At 44.9% G+C, this 18,086-nt stretch overlaps 1 protein-coding gene across 1 annotated transcript in view; it reads left to right on the top strand.

The window, feature by feature from the left end:
- Positions 1 to 14,214, top strand: part of LOC308484065 (IgGFc-binding protein-like) — a 34,295-nt gene extending 20,081 nt beyond the window's left edge. Inside the window, exons 12-19 of the mRNA XM_081018564.1 lie at positions 495 to 1,096; positions 1,700 to 2,264; positions 3,601 to 4,178; positions 6,363 to 6,933; positions 8,364 to 8,563; positions 10,583 to 10,963; positions 12,390 to 12,716; positions 13,994 to 14,214. Of these exons, the coding sequence (XP_080874690.1) occupies positions 495 to 1,096; positions 1,700 to 2,264; positions 3,601 to 4,178; positions 6,363 to 6,933; positions 8,364 to 8,563; positions 10,583 to 10,963; positions 12,390 to 12,680 (3,188 nt within the window). The 3' untranslated portion in view covers positions 12,681 to 12,716; positions 13,994 to 14,214. The remainder of the gene's footprint in view (positions 1 to 494; positions 1,097 to 1,699; positions 2,265 to 3,600; positions 4,179 to 6,362; positions 6,934 to 8,363; positions 8,564 to 10,582; positions 10,964 to 12,389; positions 12,717 to 13,993) is intronic.
- The last annotated feature ends 3,872 nt before the right edge of the window (positions 14,215 to 18,086 follow it).

The raw sequence follows: 18,086 nt of genomic DNA, 5'->3' as shown, positions 1-18,086 counted from the left end.
TGATTACTTGGAACCATTCTGGTTTGGCTTCAGGCCAGGTCATGGCACTGAATGCAGGGAGTGCAATCCTGCTCATTCTCCTTGATTTTGATATCTCAGTGGCTTTCCATACTGTTGACCCTGGGATCCTTCTGCAGCATCTCAGGGAGGTGGAGGTTTAGTGGCACTGTACTTCAGTGTTTCTGCTCCTATCTTTGGGGCCATTTCAAGAAAGTAGTCATGGGAGGCTTCTGTTCAGTGCCATGGGAGTTGCCTGTGGTGTCCCACAGGGTTCCATCTTGTTCCCCATTCTGTTTAACATGTATATATACAGAAGCTGACAGCTGAATCTTATTTTATGCTGGGACCCTCTACTACACCAAAGAGCAGCTTTGTTTCATCCATAAATTTCCAAAGTACCTGTACGTCTAACATTAATTACATCAGCTTTTGCCAACGTGAAGCTTTAGCGCATTCTCTCAGTTTTAAGACCCCCGCTGTTCTCCTCCTTACAGCCTTGCCGTGCCCTCAGAATAGCCACTATGAGTTCTGTGGCAATGCCTGCCCTGCCAGCTGCGCCGACCGCAATGCTCCCTCTGCCTGCAAACAGCCATGCGTGGAAACCTGCCAGTGCAACGATGGCTACGTCCTCAGCGTCGACAAGTGTGTGCCTGTTGGGAGCTGTGGCTGCACCTACAATGGGCTCTACTACAAACCTAGAGAAGAATTCTGGGCTGATGAGACCTGTGGTTCCCGCTGCACATGTGATGCCACCCTGGGCATCGTGGTGTGCAAACCAGCTGGCTGCAAAGCCAGTGAGCAGTGCACTGTGGTCAACGGTGTCCGGGGCTGTCACCCCAGTGTTTCTGCTACATGCATAGCAACTGGGGACCCTCACTATACCACCTTTGATGGGAAGAAATTTGACTTCATGGGTACCTGCATCTACCAGCTGGCTGGGCTCTCCTCTAAGGACCCGACTCTCAGGCCTTTCACTGTCAGTGTGGAGAACAACCACCGGAGCAGCAACACAGATGTTTCCTACACCAAGGTGGTGACTCTGAAAGTCTACAATGCAACCATCATGTTGAGCCAGGAGTATCCACAAAGAATCCAGGTACCGACATGGGCAATAGTTGGATCATTGTGTTGGTTCCTTGGATCATTACAGGATCCTTTTAAATGGTGCCTGTGGCTCCAGGGGTGGGGGGTGGGGGCTAGCCAATGTTGTAAACTTTTCATTTATTTCACAGAAGTTACACACCACTTGATTGTAATGAAACCTCTGGGTGGTTTACATGAAATAATGGAACAGTTAGCTACAACTGATTAACACTTTTAAAAATGCTTAAAATTAATAGTAGACTTAAGTGAATTTACAGCAAGTCACCATCTATGCGTCTTACTAAGCTTGCCTAAGCCAAATTGTTTTAAACCAGCACCAAAAAAAATACAGAAAAGTTACCTACCTGATGTCAAGGGGCGGGAGGTTTCAAAGTGCAGGTGCTGCCACAGCAAAATACAATTTACACTCATTGAAGTAGCTCTTGCATTTTGACAGCGGTGATAGTTTTACTCAAAATATACCCATTGAAATTAATGGATATAATTCAGTCATGCTCATTAATTTAACTGTGTCTACTTATTTGGATGACTGGTGTTCACCAATGTTGGATACTTACTATAGCACTGGTGATGGTTCCTTTGCATCACATTCCAGGTTAATGGCATTTTTGTGAACCTGCCTTTCTACCAAGGAGACAAGATAAAGGCTTATATCAGTGGTGTTCATGGCTTCATCAAGACTGATTTTGACCTGATTGTCACCTACGACTGGAACAGCTACGCCAGAGTCACTGTACCCAGTGCATATGCCAATGCCGTTGGTGGCCTCTGTGGCAACAACAACTTGAACCCCAATGATGACTTCATCATGAAGGATGGGAGACAAACGTCTAGCATATCCCAATTTGCAGAGAGCTGGAAGGTGGCAGAGGTCCCTGGTTGTACACCAGGTTGCGCAGAGAATTGCCCACCATGTGAAGAGGCACAGAAACTCCCCTATAAGGGTGACCGATTCTGTGGGGTCCTCATCAAAAAGAACGGACCATTCAGGCAATGCCATCAGCTCATCGACCCAACGCCCTACTTCACTGATTGCATCTTTGACGTCTGCCAGTATCGTGGCCGGCACAGCATTCTGTGTGATGCCATTGGTGTTTATGTGGCAGCGTGTCAGGACCTGGGAGCTGTGATTGAACCATGGAGATCTAACAATTTCTGCAGTAAGTATCACCTCCTGGTGCTGCTTTAGCATAGGAATATGAGGAGCAACCTAATGCCAAGTCAGAGCATTCGCTAGCATCTCAGACAGGGGCCCTTTTCTAGTTGTATCTGGATATACTAGGGATTAAACCAAGTACCTTTCACCCCTACCATGTTTTGCTGTAGGGAGTTGTGTGCCAAATGTAAAGGTGCATGAGCTGAAAACAAATTGCACAAAACCTTGACAAGTGTAAAATTTGAGGTTTGGAAGTAAAATTTCTCCTCTCTCCAAGTGTTTTTATTTCAGTACTAACTTGAGTCATGCTCAGAGCAGACTAACTATAAATATCAGAAATTCTACCTCAGGTCCATTCATTTCAGTGGGGAAACTCTGAGTACAACTTAGTTGGATGCAACCCATAGTGTATAGATTTCAAAGACTACTTGGAATATTTTTAATTTGTTTGATCCTCTGGATTTGTCAGCCAACATTTATGTCCTGGCATGTACAGACCACTTAAGAATTCAGATCCACCTGAAAGATCCACTCTGTTAAAAAGGTCATATAAGAAATTTGGCATTAGATTTCAAGTGTTTTGAATTTACTGATCTCCACATCAATTTCATTTCAACCCTGATCATTCATGCCCCTGGTTCACATCTGTCCAATTTTTAGTCTTGATCCCAGCGAACAGCTGGGCAGCACTATCGATCTTAGTCTGATCCATCTAGACACTATGAATGGTGTTACATCTTTAATATCTGTGCTTGATATTGTTCAGCAATTTTAGGTGTTGCAGAACAAAGCCAGGTAGTAATAGTAGTAATGATAGTAGTATTTGCACAGACAGACATCCATGTTGTTCAACTATGCCAGTAACATGGGAAATACAGTAAGCCCACAACTTATGCAGGGATTACATTCTGGGGATCGCACCAAGAGTCAAATTGTGTATAATCAAAACACATTTGGATGGGAGGGGTAAAATAAATAAATAAATAAATAAATAAATAAATAAATAAATATTATTAATGGCGTGTGGGATTGCCAAAGTCATTCTTCCTGGAACCCCAGCCCCCTCCCCCCCATTTCATTTATTTATTCTTATTTGCCAAGAGCATAAAGCTGAATGTGCACAAGTTAAATGCACGAAGTCGCAAGCTTGCCATATGAGAAAGCTGTTTTTTAGTCAGACTAGGATTTGCTCTAACCAGCAGATGTCACTGTAGACAGAATCTGCAACAGAGCACAACAGACCTATTCAACTCCAGGTGTCCAAAGAACCAGGTGTCTGCCAAAATAACTTACATGCTAGCTTGAAATTCCCCACATTCTGTTTTTGTCCTTTCTTCCAGGCCTTGCCTGCTCACCCAACTCTCGCTACGAGCTCTGCGGAAACGGCTGCCCTGCCACTTGCCGTGGTCTCTCGGCTCCTGAGGGGTGTGTGACGTCCTGCAAGGAAGGATGCTATTGCAAGCCTGGGTTTGTCTTGAGTGGGGACCAGTGTGTCCCTGTTGGCAGTTGTGGCTGTGAGCACCAGGGCAACTACTACAAGAAGGGAGAGGTTTTCTACCCTGGTTCCTCTTGCCAGGAACGATGCCAATGTGCAGACAATGGAGTTGTCAAATGCCAGAAAATCTCCTGTGGGCCCCACGAGAAATGTAGGGTGAAGGATGGTGTCCCAGGCTGCCATGCGGTAGGGTGCGGAAAATGCAGTTTGGCTTTGGGCTCCCACTACATAACTTTTGATGGACGGGCCTACAACTTCCAAGGAACCTGCACTTATACTTTGGCTAAATTGCAAGGAAAGAATTCTCAGCTGGCAAACTTCTCGGTGTTGGTGGAGAATGACAGGTCACTGACCAAGACGCTTATAGTCTCTTTTCATGGATACACCGCTGTCATTGAGAGGGCGATGAAATGGAAGCTCAAGGTAAGTCCTGTTCCAGGTTTTGTCTCTTCATGGTAGAAATGGTGACACAGTTCACCTACAGTTTCAGGAGCCCTGGGGAGAACTTCCTCTCCCATTGTCCCCCGTTCCCTATCAGTAAAAAGGTAAAGGGACCCCTGACCATTAGGTCCAGTCGTGACTGACTCTGGGGTTGCGGCGCTCATCTCGCTTTATTGGCCGAGGGAGCCAGCGTATAGCTTCCGGGTCATGTGGCCAGCATGACTAAGCCGCTTCTAGCGAACCAGAGCAGCGCACAGAAACGCTGTTTACCTTCCCACCGGAGTGGTACCTATTTATCTACTTGCACTTTGACGTGCTTTTGAACTGCTAGGTTGGCAGGAGCAGGGACCGAGCAACGGGAGCTCACCCCGTCACGGGGATTCGAACCGCCGACCTTCTGATCGGCAAGTCCTAGGCTCTGTGGTTTAACCCACAGCGCCATCCGTGTCCCGTTCCCTATCAGTAGATACTGACTAATCTGCTAATTTTGTTTTCTCTCCATTTCTCATTTCCCCCAAGTTCAGTTCTCCGGATTTCTGCAGCAATATGTGATTTTTTAATTTTAAAAAAAATCTTCATAGAAATCCATCAACATTTTAGTGATACGCAGTCTCGATTGCTCAAAGATTTTTAAAATATTAAGCGGTTTATAACTTCTTTAAATAATAAAATATGATGAAAAAAAATGGAAAAAAAAACTTCTTTAAATAATAAAATAAATAACATATACATTTTGGCAAGCAACGTTCCCCAACAGAATGTATTTTCATATGTTATTCTGGCCAGTAAATTACATTTATGAACATTTTCCCCAAATATATGCGTTTTTGTACACATGCATTGGTTGGAGAACTGCATTGTAAAATCTGGAGAATTGATCATTTCTTAGAGAAGCTGCATTTCACTTCATGTATTGTTTTTGGGAGGTGCAAATTCAGGAGTTTGCCATTCAAATGCAAAGAAGACCAAATTTCTGCCCCATCACACTGCAAGCAAGTGTGATGGGGAGGGGAGAAGGGGAGGAGAGGAAAACCTCTCTCTGCTTTCCCCTCGGTATTCTGTAGCTGTTGCTCCTGCTAAGTGGAGACACTGAGGGTATGGCTGCATGGATTTTGCACATGTGCTCATGCAATTGTACAATAGCTGTGGGATTTGATCCTGAGTGAGAACTGGCAAGCTCCATCCCTTAGTTCTTTCAAATAGACCTTAAGGATTTCCCTTTTGACTGTAGTCTTTAGTAGCTAACAAATTATGACTTGGGCTGTAGTAATGGTATTGTATGGCCTGGCTCTGAAATATTAGAGTATTGCTGGATTATTATTATTGTATGTTTCATGCTCGCTTTTAATGGTTTTGTTGAAGGAAACATTTAAAAGGGGTTTTGATATTGTGCTTTGATATATTTGATATAGTCATACTTGATGCATCAATACTGTGTTGATATAGGGTTCCTTCAGATGACCTCATTAATAATAATAATAATAATAATAATAAATTTTATTTATATCCCGCCCTCCCCAGCCAAAGCCGGGCTCAGGGCAGCTAACAACAATCAAATAATCAAACAATCAAATAATCCAACATTCTAAAAACATTTCATTATAAAAATTAATTAAAATCAAATTAATGGCAACCGTTAAGCAAAATTCTGTGCAGGTTGCCAGAGGAGGGAGTCAGGCTGCGCCCTGACCAAAGGCGCATCATCCATCCTGATTTTCTCATACAATCTTGTGCGGTGGCTAGACTATGTCTGATCTTCACTGAGCATTTGTTCTGATTTGTTTTCAGGCAGGTCATATGTCCCCGAGTATTCATCCTAATTTGCTTGAGGGGCATTTACACATCTTCCTGTTAAACATTTGCTCATTCCACACATTTTCCCCATCACTTTCCTACCTGAAAAAAGTCCATTTTTAAAAAAAATGGATTTCTTGCCCTGGGGAGAAAGGTACTTTAATCTGCTTCAATTAAGTAAACTTAAATTTCTGGCATGTGTTTGAATCCCTCTTGCAAAATAGTAGCAGCCTGCAGACACCCTTAGTTCAAAAACTGTGTTAGGAGGTATCCCCCCCCCCCCAAAATGTGGTTGATAAATCCATTTAATAATAAATAATAGTAATTTAAAACTGTCACCTTACATGGTCACCTTCTCTGTGGTTAATGCAGGTGGATGGACAGCTCTACACGCTGCCCATGAAGACAAAGGATGGGAAACTCTGGGCCAACCAGGAAGGCAATAATATCATTGTCCAGTCTGACTTTGGTCTCAAAGTCCTTTTTGATACCTTTTCGTACATCTTGGTGTCTGTCCCCAGTAACTACCAGGGACATGTCACTGGCCTATGCGGTAATTTCAACAGTGACAGGACCGATGACTTTACTCTACCTACGGGGAAAAGCACCCAGAATGTGATCGAGTTTGGGGCCTCTTGGAAGGTTCCCATTGATGGTGTCAGATGCTCTGATGGCTGTGGAGATAAATGCCCCGTCTGTGATGCAGCCAAGACAGCGCCGTACCGACCTGAGAGTTCCTGCGGAATGATCCAAGCCAAATCCGGCCCCTTCAGGAACTGTCACTCCTTGGTAGACCCTGCCGAATTCTTCAACCACTGTCTGTATGACATGTGTGCAGCCAATGGTGCCAGAGAAACTCTCTGTAGGAGCATCCAGGCCTACGTCACTGTATGTCAGGCTGCAGGAGTTACAATTGGAGCCTGGAGAACAAACAGCTTCTGCCGTAAGTTTGCTCAGTAACCTGAAGTACCACCTTCTTTTTTATCCCACCCACTCACACTGATGCTTAAAATATTCATTCTGCTATATTAGACAAGATGTTGCCCTGCATATGCTGCTGGACTACAGCTCCCAACAACTCTGGCCATTGACCATGTTGATTTGGGCTGATGGGAACTGGAGTCCAAAAACAACCGTAGGGCACCATATTGGCTACTCCACTGTAACAGAATAGACAGCCACTTTGATATATGCCATTGGGAGGAGCACAATGGGAGAACATGGTCAACATTTAAATCAGCATTTCATCTTCTCCAACATTTCTCCAATGAAAATAGGGATGTCCTGCTCCATAATAATAATAACAACAATTTTATTATTTATACCCCACCCATCTCACTGGGTTGCCCCAGCCACTCAAGGTGGCTTCCAACATATATAAAAACACAATAAAACATTAAACTTTTAAAAAAACTTCCTTATACAGGGCTGCCTTCAGATGTCTTCTAAAGGTTGTATAGTTACTTATCTCCTTGGCTCAGTGGTCACATAACTCCATTCCCTCCAATGAATAGGGATGAAAATAGGGATGTCCTAAAGAAAAGCAAGGCATTCTGGGATCATATCAGAAACTGGGATGGCTTCTGTAAATCCGGGACTGTCCCTGGAAAATAGGGACACTTGAAGGGCCTGGCATTTAGATCAGGGTGAGAAATGAGACCCTCCACACTGCTCCATTTGGCCTATTAAGCCATTTTGGTTAAACTACACCCACTTGCCCTGCATAGACCTGATATCAGCTATGATGTCAGGTGTGGCACAGGTAAGAATGAGGCTTGGCCAAAAGGGGCTTTGCAGGCACTGCTAACTGAGTCATGGTTTTCCAGGAGCTTTGGAAGAGCTTTGCAAGATTTGCACATTGTGCCTGGCATTTGACAAGCACTGAGCACAGGACTTACAAATCGCTTTGTGCAAGTGCTTTCCAAATGCTCCACCACCAGCTGGAAGCACTGTGTGATTCCCAGTCCTGTGTCAATTTGCAGATTGTTGGGTGTTTGGGACACACTAGGCAAAGCGCTTTGCAAGCTCTTTCAACTTTGACACGTGTGAAGCACCTGACATCATTATGACATCAGATGATGGGCAGGTAGGAGGTCCCACTCACCTGTCAAAGTTGTCCTGCGGGGTTGGGGAAAATAAAGATCTGGCCTGCTTATCCAACCCTCATTTTGACGATGCAGCACCTATGTCCTTTTATTGCTGCCCTTAAAAATAAGCCCTGATACGGGACAGTAAAGCAGCCAGAGATGGAACGGTGAGTGGAGGGGTGTCCTATATGGATGAAAAGCTTCAGAATTTAAGAATGGTTAGCTATACCTGCCTGGACCATTCCTGCCTCCTATAACCCCTGGTCCTCTCTCCCCTTCTTTTCAGCTCTCACTTGCCCACCCAACAGCCACTACGAGTTGTGTACAAGGACCTGTGGTTCCACCTGTACCAGCTTGTCCACTCCAGGCCAATGCTCAAAGAAATGCTTTGAAGGTTGTCAATGTGACAGTGGCTACCTGTTTGACGGCGACAGGTGTGTGGCAATGGAGAACTGTGGCTGCGTGCATGACGGGCACTACATCAAGGTAAGTCCAGCACTTGTGGAAACCGTTGTGTCTGTGCGTATGTGTGTGCCACTTTAAGAGCTCACCCACACTTCCCTTTGCCCTGCCCCTTTCCACCAGGAAAACCCACAGTTTAGCGCTAAATTGGAACAAATGGCAGTTAGGTTTTCTGCAGATTGCAGATTGCTCCAATTTAGCATTATAGAAAGGGTTTTCCAAGGGGGAAAGGTGATGCAAAGGCAAAACAGCTTGGAAAGCATAGGACAAGTGGAAAACATCTAGGCAAGGGACAAGCGGAAGTCTACATGAGCCCTTAGTGAGTCTGCAAGGGCTAGTATCTCTTCCCTCCTTCGGATTGCCACTCTTGCATTGCTTTGTGCTGAACTCAAATTTCCACAACAGTAACATAGGTGAATGTATATGCATGCTTGTAGGTGAGAGGCTTGAAGGAGCACACCATGTCAAAGGGGTGGTTGTCACCTTCTCACACCCACCTCGGCCTCATAAAGGACAGCTGGTGAGGCTGACAGCAGCAGCAAAACACAGAGAGACAAAAAGGAGAAAGAGTTGCTGATAAAGGCCAAGATTGTGGAGCAAAGGAGATACAATAAGAATAGAGGGAGGCAGCCTCTGGCCCAGCAAAACTGATGGGGCAGATTACTAAAGGAGAGAGGGAGGACAGCGAGAGAAAGCTAGCTGTTGCAGAGGCCAAGGAGGGAGGCTGAGGGAAGCAGATGTGAGAGGAACAGCTGGGAAGGAGAAAGAGATGGGTGGCGAGGGAGATCTGAGGTTATAACAAAGGTAACTAAGAAGGCCTGCACATCACAGCAGAAAACCTTTGATAAGAAAAGCACTTTCCTCCTTGGGGAGTTGAGGAGCCAAGAGGTGGAATCTGTAATAAGCAACTGGCTGTGTGAAAATCCTTGGAGATGATGGACACAAGAAAACTCAACATCTGAAATAATTAGTATCATTTAAGTAGGAATACAATACATTGCGCCAGAGTGGGAGAGGCTGCGACCAGGTGATCTGCACCCGTGGCATGTGGTGAATTTTTTCTTAGGGGGACAGTTAGGGCCAGAGGTGCCACCTTGTGAGGGTGATGTGGGGGGAGACATAGTGCAGGTGAGCATCGTGCCTCCCTCCCTAAGCTGGGCAGAAACTTCCCGGGACTCAGGAAGGAGGTGGCAGGGGAACATTTAAGAGACTAGCCTAGTCCGCTGACAGCACACCACTGATCTGCACTGAACTGTTGATGGGCAATAACTCCTGTTTTCCCTTTTTATGATTCTTTATACTGGACAGTAGACAGACCTTCAAATAGAGTATGCCTTCAAAGAGAGGACTGCAAAGGAGGACAGATGGGCACTCTATTCCTTGTCCAGGCTGTGCTCCAACAGAGCTATATAACCTCAGCTGTATAACAAAGCTTTATTTAACCCCTGAAGAACAGGGTTTCACCTCCAAACATGTTGAGCACAAAGGAGTTAGTGAGAGGATGGATGGACTGAGTCCAGACCTGCCCACTGTATTTGGGGAGGGGGAGTTATTTGCTTCCATTTTGGACTTTGACAAGGGGCCAGAAAAATCTGAAAGGCTTCTGGGACTTTGCGTGATCCTGATAATGTTATATGCAGCATGCTATGGCATATAAGTCTGCACCCTTTGAAGAATACAGATTAGATTCTTCCCTATTCTCTGCCCCATTGAATGTCTCTGTTGTTAACAGGGATAGCTATATCTGTCTATTTCTGGTCTATGTCAGTTTCACATCCATTGATTAGCATGGCATGAAGTTCATGCAAAAATAGTATGAGTAAATGTATTAAAGTACAAAATGTGACCTATTTTAATATCTATTTTCCTGTTGATTTATCATTTATGCAGCAATGGTGTGCTAGATTGTAGCTTTATAGAGGTAATTCTAAGTACTCAGGCTTGTACATGTTGAATTAATAATAATAATATTTTAAAACATTTGCATTTAAATTTTAATCCTTTTTTCTCCCCTCCCTCTCTCTTGGGCTGTAAATCTTACAGGCTGGAGAGAATATTGTCTCAGAAGACTGCTTGAAAAAATGTACCTGCCGCCCATCAGGCCAACTGGTTTGTGCAGAAAACAGTTGCCAGCAAGGAGAAATCTGTGCCCTCCATAACGGTGTGCGCAGTTGCATAAGGCCGAACGGAGAGTGTGCCGTCCTCCCTGGAGCACACGTGACTTCCTTTGACGGTGTCTCTGGGAAAATTCTGTATCTAGGGGCTTACGAGGTTGCAACCCTTTGCAATGGCAGTGACCCCTCTTGGTTCAAGATCGTGGCAGTTGTCGACAAACACAACGGCTGGGATTTGCCAGCAGTGACAAAGATACATGTATTTTTCAAATGCCTGTTTCTCACTGTAAAACCGAACAAGGAGGCATGGGTAAGTTCCCGGTGCAGGATCCTGGTTTGCGTCCAATGTTAGTCACACACAATGGACAGGACTACCTTAGGTTCATTCATTTCAGTGGATCTACCCTGAGTAGACGTCAGCCAAATACTTTCTGCTTTAATGTGTGCTGCCCAAGTGCAATGCCTTGCTAGGCTTTCACCAACAGAGCAACAGGCTTCTTTAAGCAACTAGCCATCCTGGCCAAGGTGAGAGACGCTGGGAATTGTAGTTGAGCAGCATCCAGAGATCACCACATTGACCAAAGCAGGGGAGGGTAAACTGAGGCCATCCAGTCCTCTCTATCTGGCCCATGGGACTCTTCCTGGGTCATTCCCCCTTCCTTGGCCACACCTCTTATCATATCCCTTCAGCAGGAATAATGCATATTGGTTGCCTAGATGGACAATAGAGAAGGGACATCATATTCAATCATCATCATAATCCTTTTATTATTTATACCCTGTCTGACTGACTGAGTTGCCCAAGCTACTCTGGACTGCTTCCAACATATAAAAAAACCATAATTAACATAATTATAGCCTACGCTGTGGGTTAAACCACAGAGTCTAGGACTTGTCGATCAGAAGGTCAGCGGTTTGAATCCCCGCGATGGGGTGAGCTCCTGTTGCTTGGTCCCTTCTCCTGCCAACCTAGCAGTTCGAAAGCACGTCAAAGTGCAAGTAGATAAATAGGTACCGCTCTGGCGGGAAGGTAAACGGTGTTTCCGTGTGCTGCTCTGGTTCACCAGAAGCGGCTTAGTCATGCTGGCCACATGACCTGAAAGCTGTACGCCCGCTCCCTCGGCCAGTAAAGCGAGATGAGCGCCGCAACCCCAGAGTCGGTCACGACTGGACCTAATGGTCGGGGTCCCTTTACCTTTTATACAAAGATAAGTGTGCAGCCATTCATTGCCTCGGCTCTTTTGCCTCTGGTCCCACCCACCACAGGGACGCGGGTGGCACTGTGGGTAAAACCTCAGCGCCTAGGACTTGCCAATCGCATGGTCGGCGGTTCGAATCCCCGCGGCAGGGTGCGCTCCCGTCGTTCGGTCCCAGCGCCTGCCAACCTAGCAGTTCGAAAGCACCTCCGGGTGCAGGCAGATAAATAGGGACCGCTTACCAGCGGGAAGGTAAACGGCACTCCGTGTGCTGCGCTGGCTCGCCAGATGCAGCTTGTCACGCTGGCCACGTGACCCGGAAGTGTCTGCGGACAGCGCTGGCTCCCGGCCTATAGAGTGAGATGAGCGCACAACTCTAGAGTCTGGCAAGACTGGCCCGTACGGGCAGGGGTACCTTTTACCACCCACCACTGGCATGTGGCCCCCCATAAGGGATTGTGGCCCTCAGACTGAAAAGGTTTCCCTCCCCTGCTCCACCCATTAACCCAAAACCTTTCTCCCTCCTTTTCTGCACTTCAGGCTAATGGGCGCAAAATTACGCTCCCAGCAAAGGTCTCTGAAGATGCCCACGTGAGCCTCTCTCAAGACGGGATAACTATTCATTTGGCCTCTGAAGTAAAAATTCTGCTCGGACCTCGTGGGGAAATGAAGACGCAAGTCTGTAAAAGCCTGGCAGCAAAGCTCTGTGCCTCCTGTGGGAACTTCAATGGAAATCGCGCTGATGACCTGAAGCTGCCCAGTGGGAAGGTAGCAAGCAGCTTGTCTGAGGTCATTGCTGTCTGGAAGGAGGAGGAATTCTGTGCTAAGTGAGTGGCTCTGAGAAAGGTCTTTGACCAAAGAGGACATGTAAGTGTTGCAATTATTCTAACAAGTATATATACCTATTAAGAAGTCATTTTGCTTTTTTTAATAAATGGATTTCAAATATCATTGTATATATTCATACATACTCTATGTCTAAAAGCAATCCATTTGCATGTTGCAAGTGTGGTCATATCTTCTATCCTTCATGAGCCAGTGTGGTGTAGTGGTTAAGAGTGGTAGATTCGTAATCTGGTGAACCGGGTTCGATTCCCCGCTCCTCCACATTCAGCTGCTGGGTGACCTTAGCCTAGTCACACTTCTCTGAAGTCTCTCAGCCTCACTCACCTCACAGGGTGTTTGTTGTGGGGAAGGAAGGGAAAGGAGATTGCGAGCCGCTTTGAGACTTCTTAGGGTAGTGATAAAGCAGGATATCAAATCCAAACTCTTCTTCATTCAAAGGGGGGCATGGTACACTGGTACCTTGGTTCTCAAACTTAATCTGTTCCGGGAGTCTGTTCAACTTCTGAAACTGTTCAGAAACCAAGGCGCGGCTTCCGATTGGCTGCAGGAGCTTCCTGCACTTAAGCAGAAGCTGTGTCGGATGTTTGGCTTCTGAAAAATGTTTGCAAACCAGAACACTCACTTCTGGGGTTTGTGGCATTTGGGAGCCGATTTGTTCGACAACTAAGCCGTCCGGAAACCAAGGCACCACTTTTATCTTTCCAGTGTATCAGTATCAGTCTTTTAGCAGACGTAAGGCCATGGAAAGTTGCTCATTAGCTAAAAAGGCACTCAGAGCAATTTACAAAAATTGGTTATTAAATCCCTGCCTGCAGACTTGCAGTCTAAAAGGTCATGACACAAAAGGGGCAAAACCAGGAATAAGAGGAAGGATGGAAAAGCAGACTCAACCTCTTCAAGTTACGGGTCTTGGAGTTTTCTAAGTTCTTGTCTTTTAAAAAGAGCAGCCTCTCCCTGGAAACATCCTTCCATCCCAGATCAAATCCAGGAGCAGAGAAGGTGACAGTGTCTGGGCCAGGAGGACAAGGCAGCTCCTGCCATGCAGCCCTTTCCCCAGAGAGCAGGCTGGATGGCAGGCAGGCAGTTACTCCCTACAGACAGAAAAAATAGCATCTGGTAGCAATAAGCAGGCTGTAAAACCAGGAGTAATTGATTAATTACACTCAGAGAGCAAAGTCATTGCAAATTGAGCCGTTACGTGTTAAATGAAATTCTACAGTGCTGCGGGAAGCATTGTGAAGATTCTCACTGAAACATAAATACACTCACATTGCCTTCTTCACAATTTTCTCTTCTAGTGAGGCCTAAAAGGTGCCTGAAGCAAAATGAACCCCTCCCTATGCTGCTTCTGGAAGAAACTTTGCATTTAAGCTCTCGGGCAAAATTCCTTGGTATGGCGTATTCCCTGGCTTCACAGTTCAATGTTGCTCAACCTGTTATCAAGTTTACTTTGACTGCCTAATAAAATGATGGCACTTTTGCTTAAGAATCAATAAAGCTTTTTTTGTTGTTGTTGTTGCGAACTTCACTTTGTTGGCATGATTTTAACTCTGGGAATATGCAGAGATGTGAGAGGTCTGGTAGGAAACTCATGGCGATGTTCAAGCAAGAAGGCAAGGAAGCAATATGATCTAGAGCAGTGTTCTTCAACCTTAAGTCCACAGAGCTAGTTGGACTACTCTTCCCCATAAGGTCCAAGGGCAGACTACAATCCACAGTTGTAAAAAGAGACAAAACCGCTACAATTATTTGCGAAACAAAACCGTTCCAAATGAAACAGAACGGTATAAATGCAGCAGAAAAGGTGTGTCCCACAAAACATTGCTTTATATAAAAGCGATATAAAATAAATAGCCATATAAAATACATGCATAAAGCAGTATAAAATATAAATAAAGCAATATAAAAATATGCTAGGTGCCCTAAAATAAGCAGCACATATACAAATACAGTGGTACCTTGGGTTAAGTACTTAATCCATTCCAGAGGTCCGTTCTTAACTGAAACTGTTCTTAACCTGAAGCACCACTTTAGCTAATGGGGCCTCCCGCTGCCGCCGCACCACCGGAGCACAATTTCTGTTCTTATCCTGAAGGAAAGTTCTTAACCTGAAGTACTACTTCCAGGTTAGCGGAGTCTGTAACCTGAAGCGTATGTAACCTGAAGCGTATGTAACCCGAGGTACCATTGTACATACAACAGTACATATCGCAGTTTCAAAATAAAAAAAGGTAAAGGGCCACTGACAGTTAAGTCCAGTCACAAACAACTCTGGGGGTGTGGCGCTCATCTCACTTTACTGGCCAATGGAGCTGACATTTGTCTGCAGACACTTTTTCCGGGTCATGTGGCCAGCATGACTAAGCTGCTTCTGGAGAAACCAGAGCATCACACTGAAATGCCATTTACCTTCCTGCTAGAGCGGTACCTATTTATCTACGTACTTGCACTTTTGGGCGTGCTTGCAAACTGCTAGGTTGGCAGGAGCTGGGACCGAGCAATGGGAGCTCACCCCATCACAGGGATTCGAACCGCCAAGCCCAAGGCTCAGTGGTTTACACCACAGCGTCACCCGCATCTCATAACAGTGGTGCATTAATACTCATATCCATCTTTCTAAGTTTCCCAAATACCGTCCCACTTCATTCATTTCTTCCCTTTTGCTCACATTTTCCTTTTGTTTCCACAATTATTATAAATTATTTTGTTATGTTCAACGGAGACCACTATTTGTCAGCTGTTCCCTCAGGGCACCATCTGTTTCCACTCCCCTTCTTGCAAATAATGATGAACAAATGTTGGCTCTGGGGTATGTAATGGTCCATACAGGCTTGAGACTCCTACTCTGGGATCAGTCCAGTGGAATCCTGAACCTCCTCTTACGCAAACCCATGAAATTTGGCTTCCACACTTTTTTGTTTAACTTGGCAAGAACCTCGCTGAAATCTGTTGGTTTGGAATGGGCGGCTGAGACTCAGCTCAGTCTAGGGACTGAGTTGGCCATGGTCACTTTGGTGGATGACATTTACAGATGTGTGTGCTCCACTATGGCCACATGCACCATGCCATTCATTTGAAGTACACTTAACACACATTTCATAGAATCATAGAGTTGGAAGGGAACCTGGGGATCATCTAGTCCAACCCCCTGCAGTACAGGAACATGCAGCTGTCCCTTACGGAGATTGAACCTGCAACCTTGGCGTTATCAGCACCATGCTCTAAGCAACTGAGCTATTTGAAGTGCATGACTTCCCCCAGTGAATCCTGGGAACTACAGTTTACAAGTAGAACTAGTCTGATATCCTGCAGACCTGTTGGGTTGAAATAAACGACAGACGAGTGACCAGTGTCATATGGGAGGCATCTACCGAGCATGTCTCGGGGAGTCCCTTTTATTGAATATTACAGCATTGCCACATATGTGCTTGTTGCTGATTGGTTAACACGAATACAATACAAGGGTTGAATATAGGCATTAATGATCAATAGATTAAAGGTTGGGAAAGGGAACACAGAGTTGGACAGGTGTGAAAACCTCCTTATTAAACAATTACTAAAGATTGATATAGCAAGACTTAAACTATAACTAATGATTGATATAGCAAGACTTAGAAGAGCATAACCATCGCATTCCGTAGATGTGGTCAACCATGCATTAAGAACAGGTCAGGGTACAATGTTTCATGAACTCAATGTGAGCTGAACATTCTGTGAGAAAAGAATGCTTTAGCTTAAAGTGGTTTGCCAGACTCATGTGCAGAAGCAAAACTTCCCATCACAGACCCACAGCCTTTTGAAGGGGTGCTTGCAGGAACCAGGGTGCCTGCGAAGATTTTAATTGGTGGCCCTGGGCAGAGGCCTCAAACTGTGTGTTTTCTTTCTTTTCTTTTCTTTTTTTAAAGTCTCTAGCCCTCCTATAGGGAAAAGTGTGATGCAAACATGCATTGCAGGGGGTTGGACTAGATGACCCTCATGGCCCAATTCTACGATTCTGTAATTCTAAGAGAGGATGGCTACTCTTCTAAGTGATTTCTGTCAAAGGAGCTCAGGTGGCTGTTCCACATGACCAACGCCGGATTTATGTATAAGCTAAACAAGCTATAGCTTAGGGCCCCACTCTCTTGGGGACCCCCCAAAAATTTAAAGGAAAAAAATCTGGATGTACATTTCCAAAATATAAGATACAAAACAAATAAAATAAAACCTACATACAACAACAGTCTTTTGTGTTGTGTAGGCTCCTATGATGTAAGTAATGGGCCTGCTCCCTAGCCTGGTTTGCTCATTTCTATACCAATTACTTTGATAAAATACATATTTTGTTATGTGCAAATGGGTTTAGATACCTATTAGGTCCATAAATTACAATATAGCATATATTCAACACAAAAAAGAGCAACCATTTGTTGTTAACAAAGGACAGCTGTACATATAAAGGGCCCCATTACCTTCAGTAGCTTAGGGTCTCATCAAACCTAAATCCGGCCCTGCACCTCACAGTGTTTTTAGCCAGTATCTGCTCAGGCATAGAGTGTGAGACCTTTGCCTAGGAAGCACGGGACAAAAGGTAAATGTAGATGAACCCTCCCTTTGCTAAATACCTCTATGTCTTGTAAACTACTTTTTCCTACCACAGGGATGGAGAACCTGTGACCTTCCAAGTCTTCTTGGACAACAGCTCCCATCATCACTGGCTGTTGCCCATAATGGCGGGGGCTGATGGGAGTCCAACAACATCTGGGGAGCCACAACTTTCCCCTCACTGTGTATCAGAGAAGTATCAACAGAATTGGGATATATATTTTTGGAAGGGAAAAAAACAGACTAGTTGGTTTAGCTCAGTGTTTCAGAGTTTCCCAAACTTGGATATCCAGCTGGGGATTGTAGTCCTCAAACAACTGGCGACCCAAGTTTGGGAAACCCTGGTCTACAATGACCAGCAGCAGCTCTCCAATATTTCAGGCAGGGGACATTGCCAGCCTCACCTGGAGATGGCAGGGATTGAACCTGGAACCTTCTGCATGCAAAGTAGGTGCAGGTGCTCTACACTGAACGGGAATATTATTCTGAAATGGCGAAAATGACCAGAAGAATCAGAAATCAGGAAGATCAAAATTTTAAAAAGAAATGGGGAAATTTATAATCTATCTTAAAAACCATTGTAAACCGTTAAAATCGTTAGTAGGATTGGAATAACATTTGTAGTTTAGATATCTAAACTTGCTAAAATGTACAGGACAAGAACTATTGAGTGCTGGAAATGTAAAGAAAAGGAAGGTTTCTTTTACCACGTGAGGTGGACTTGCAAAGAGGTAAAGGTTTTCTGGGAAATGATATATAATGAGTTAAAGAAAATGTTTAAAAATACTTTTGTTAAGAAACCAGAAG

Source organism: Podarcis pityusensis, assembly GCF_964106645.2.
Source record: "Podarcis pityusensis genome assembly, chromosome: 8".
In the NCBI taxonomy this organism is placed as follows: Eukaryota; Metazoa; Chordata; class Lepidosauria; order Squamata; family Lacertidae; genus Podarcis; species Podarcis pityusensis.
The sequence above is the reverse complement of the archived record's forward strand: the minus strand, read 5'-3'. Positions and strand labels throughout refer to the sequence as shown.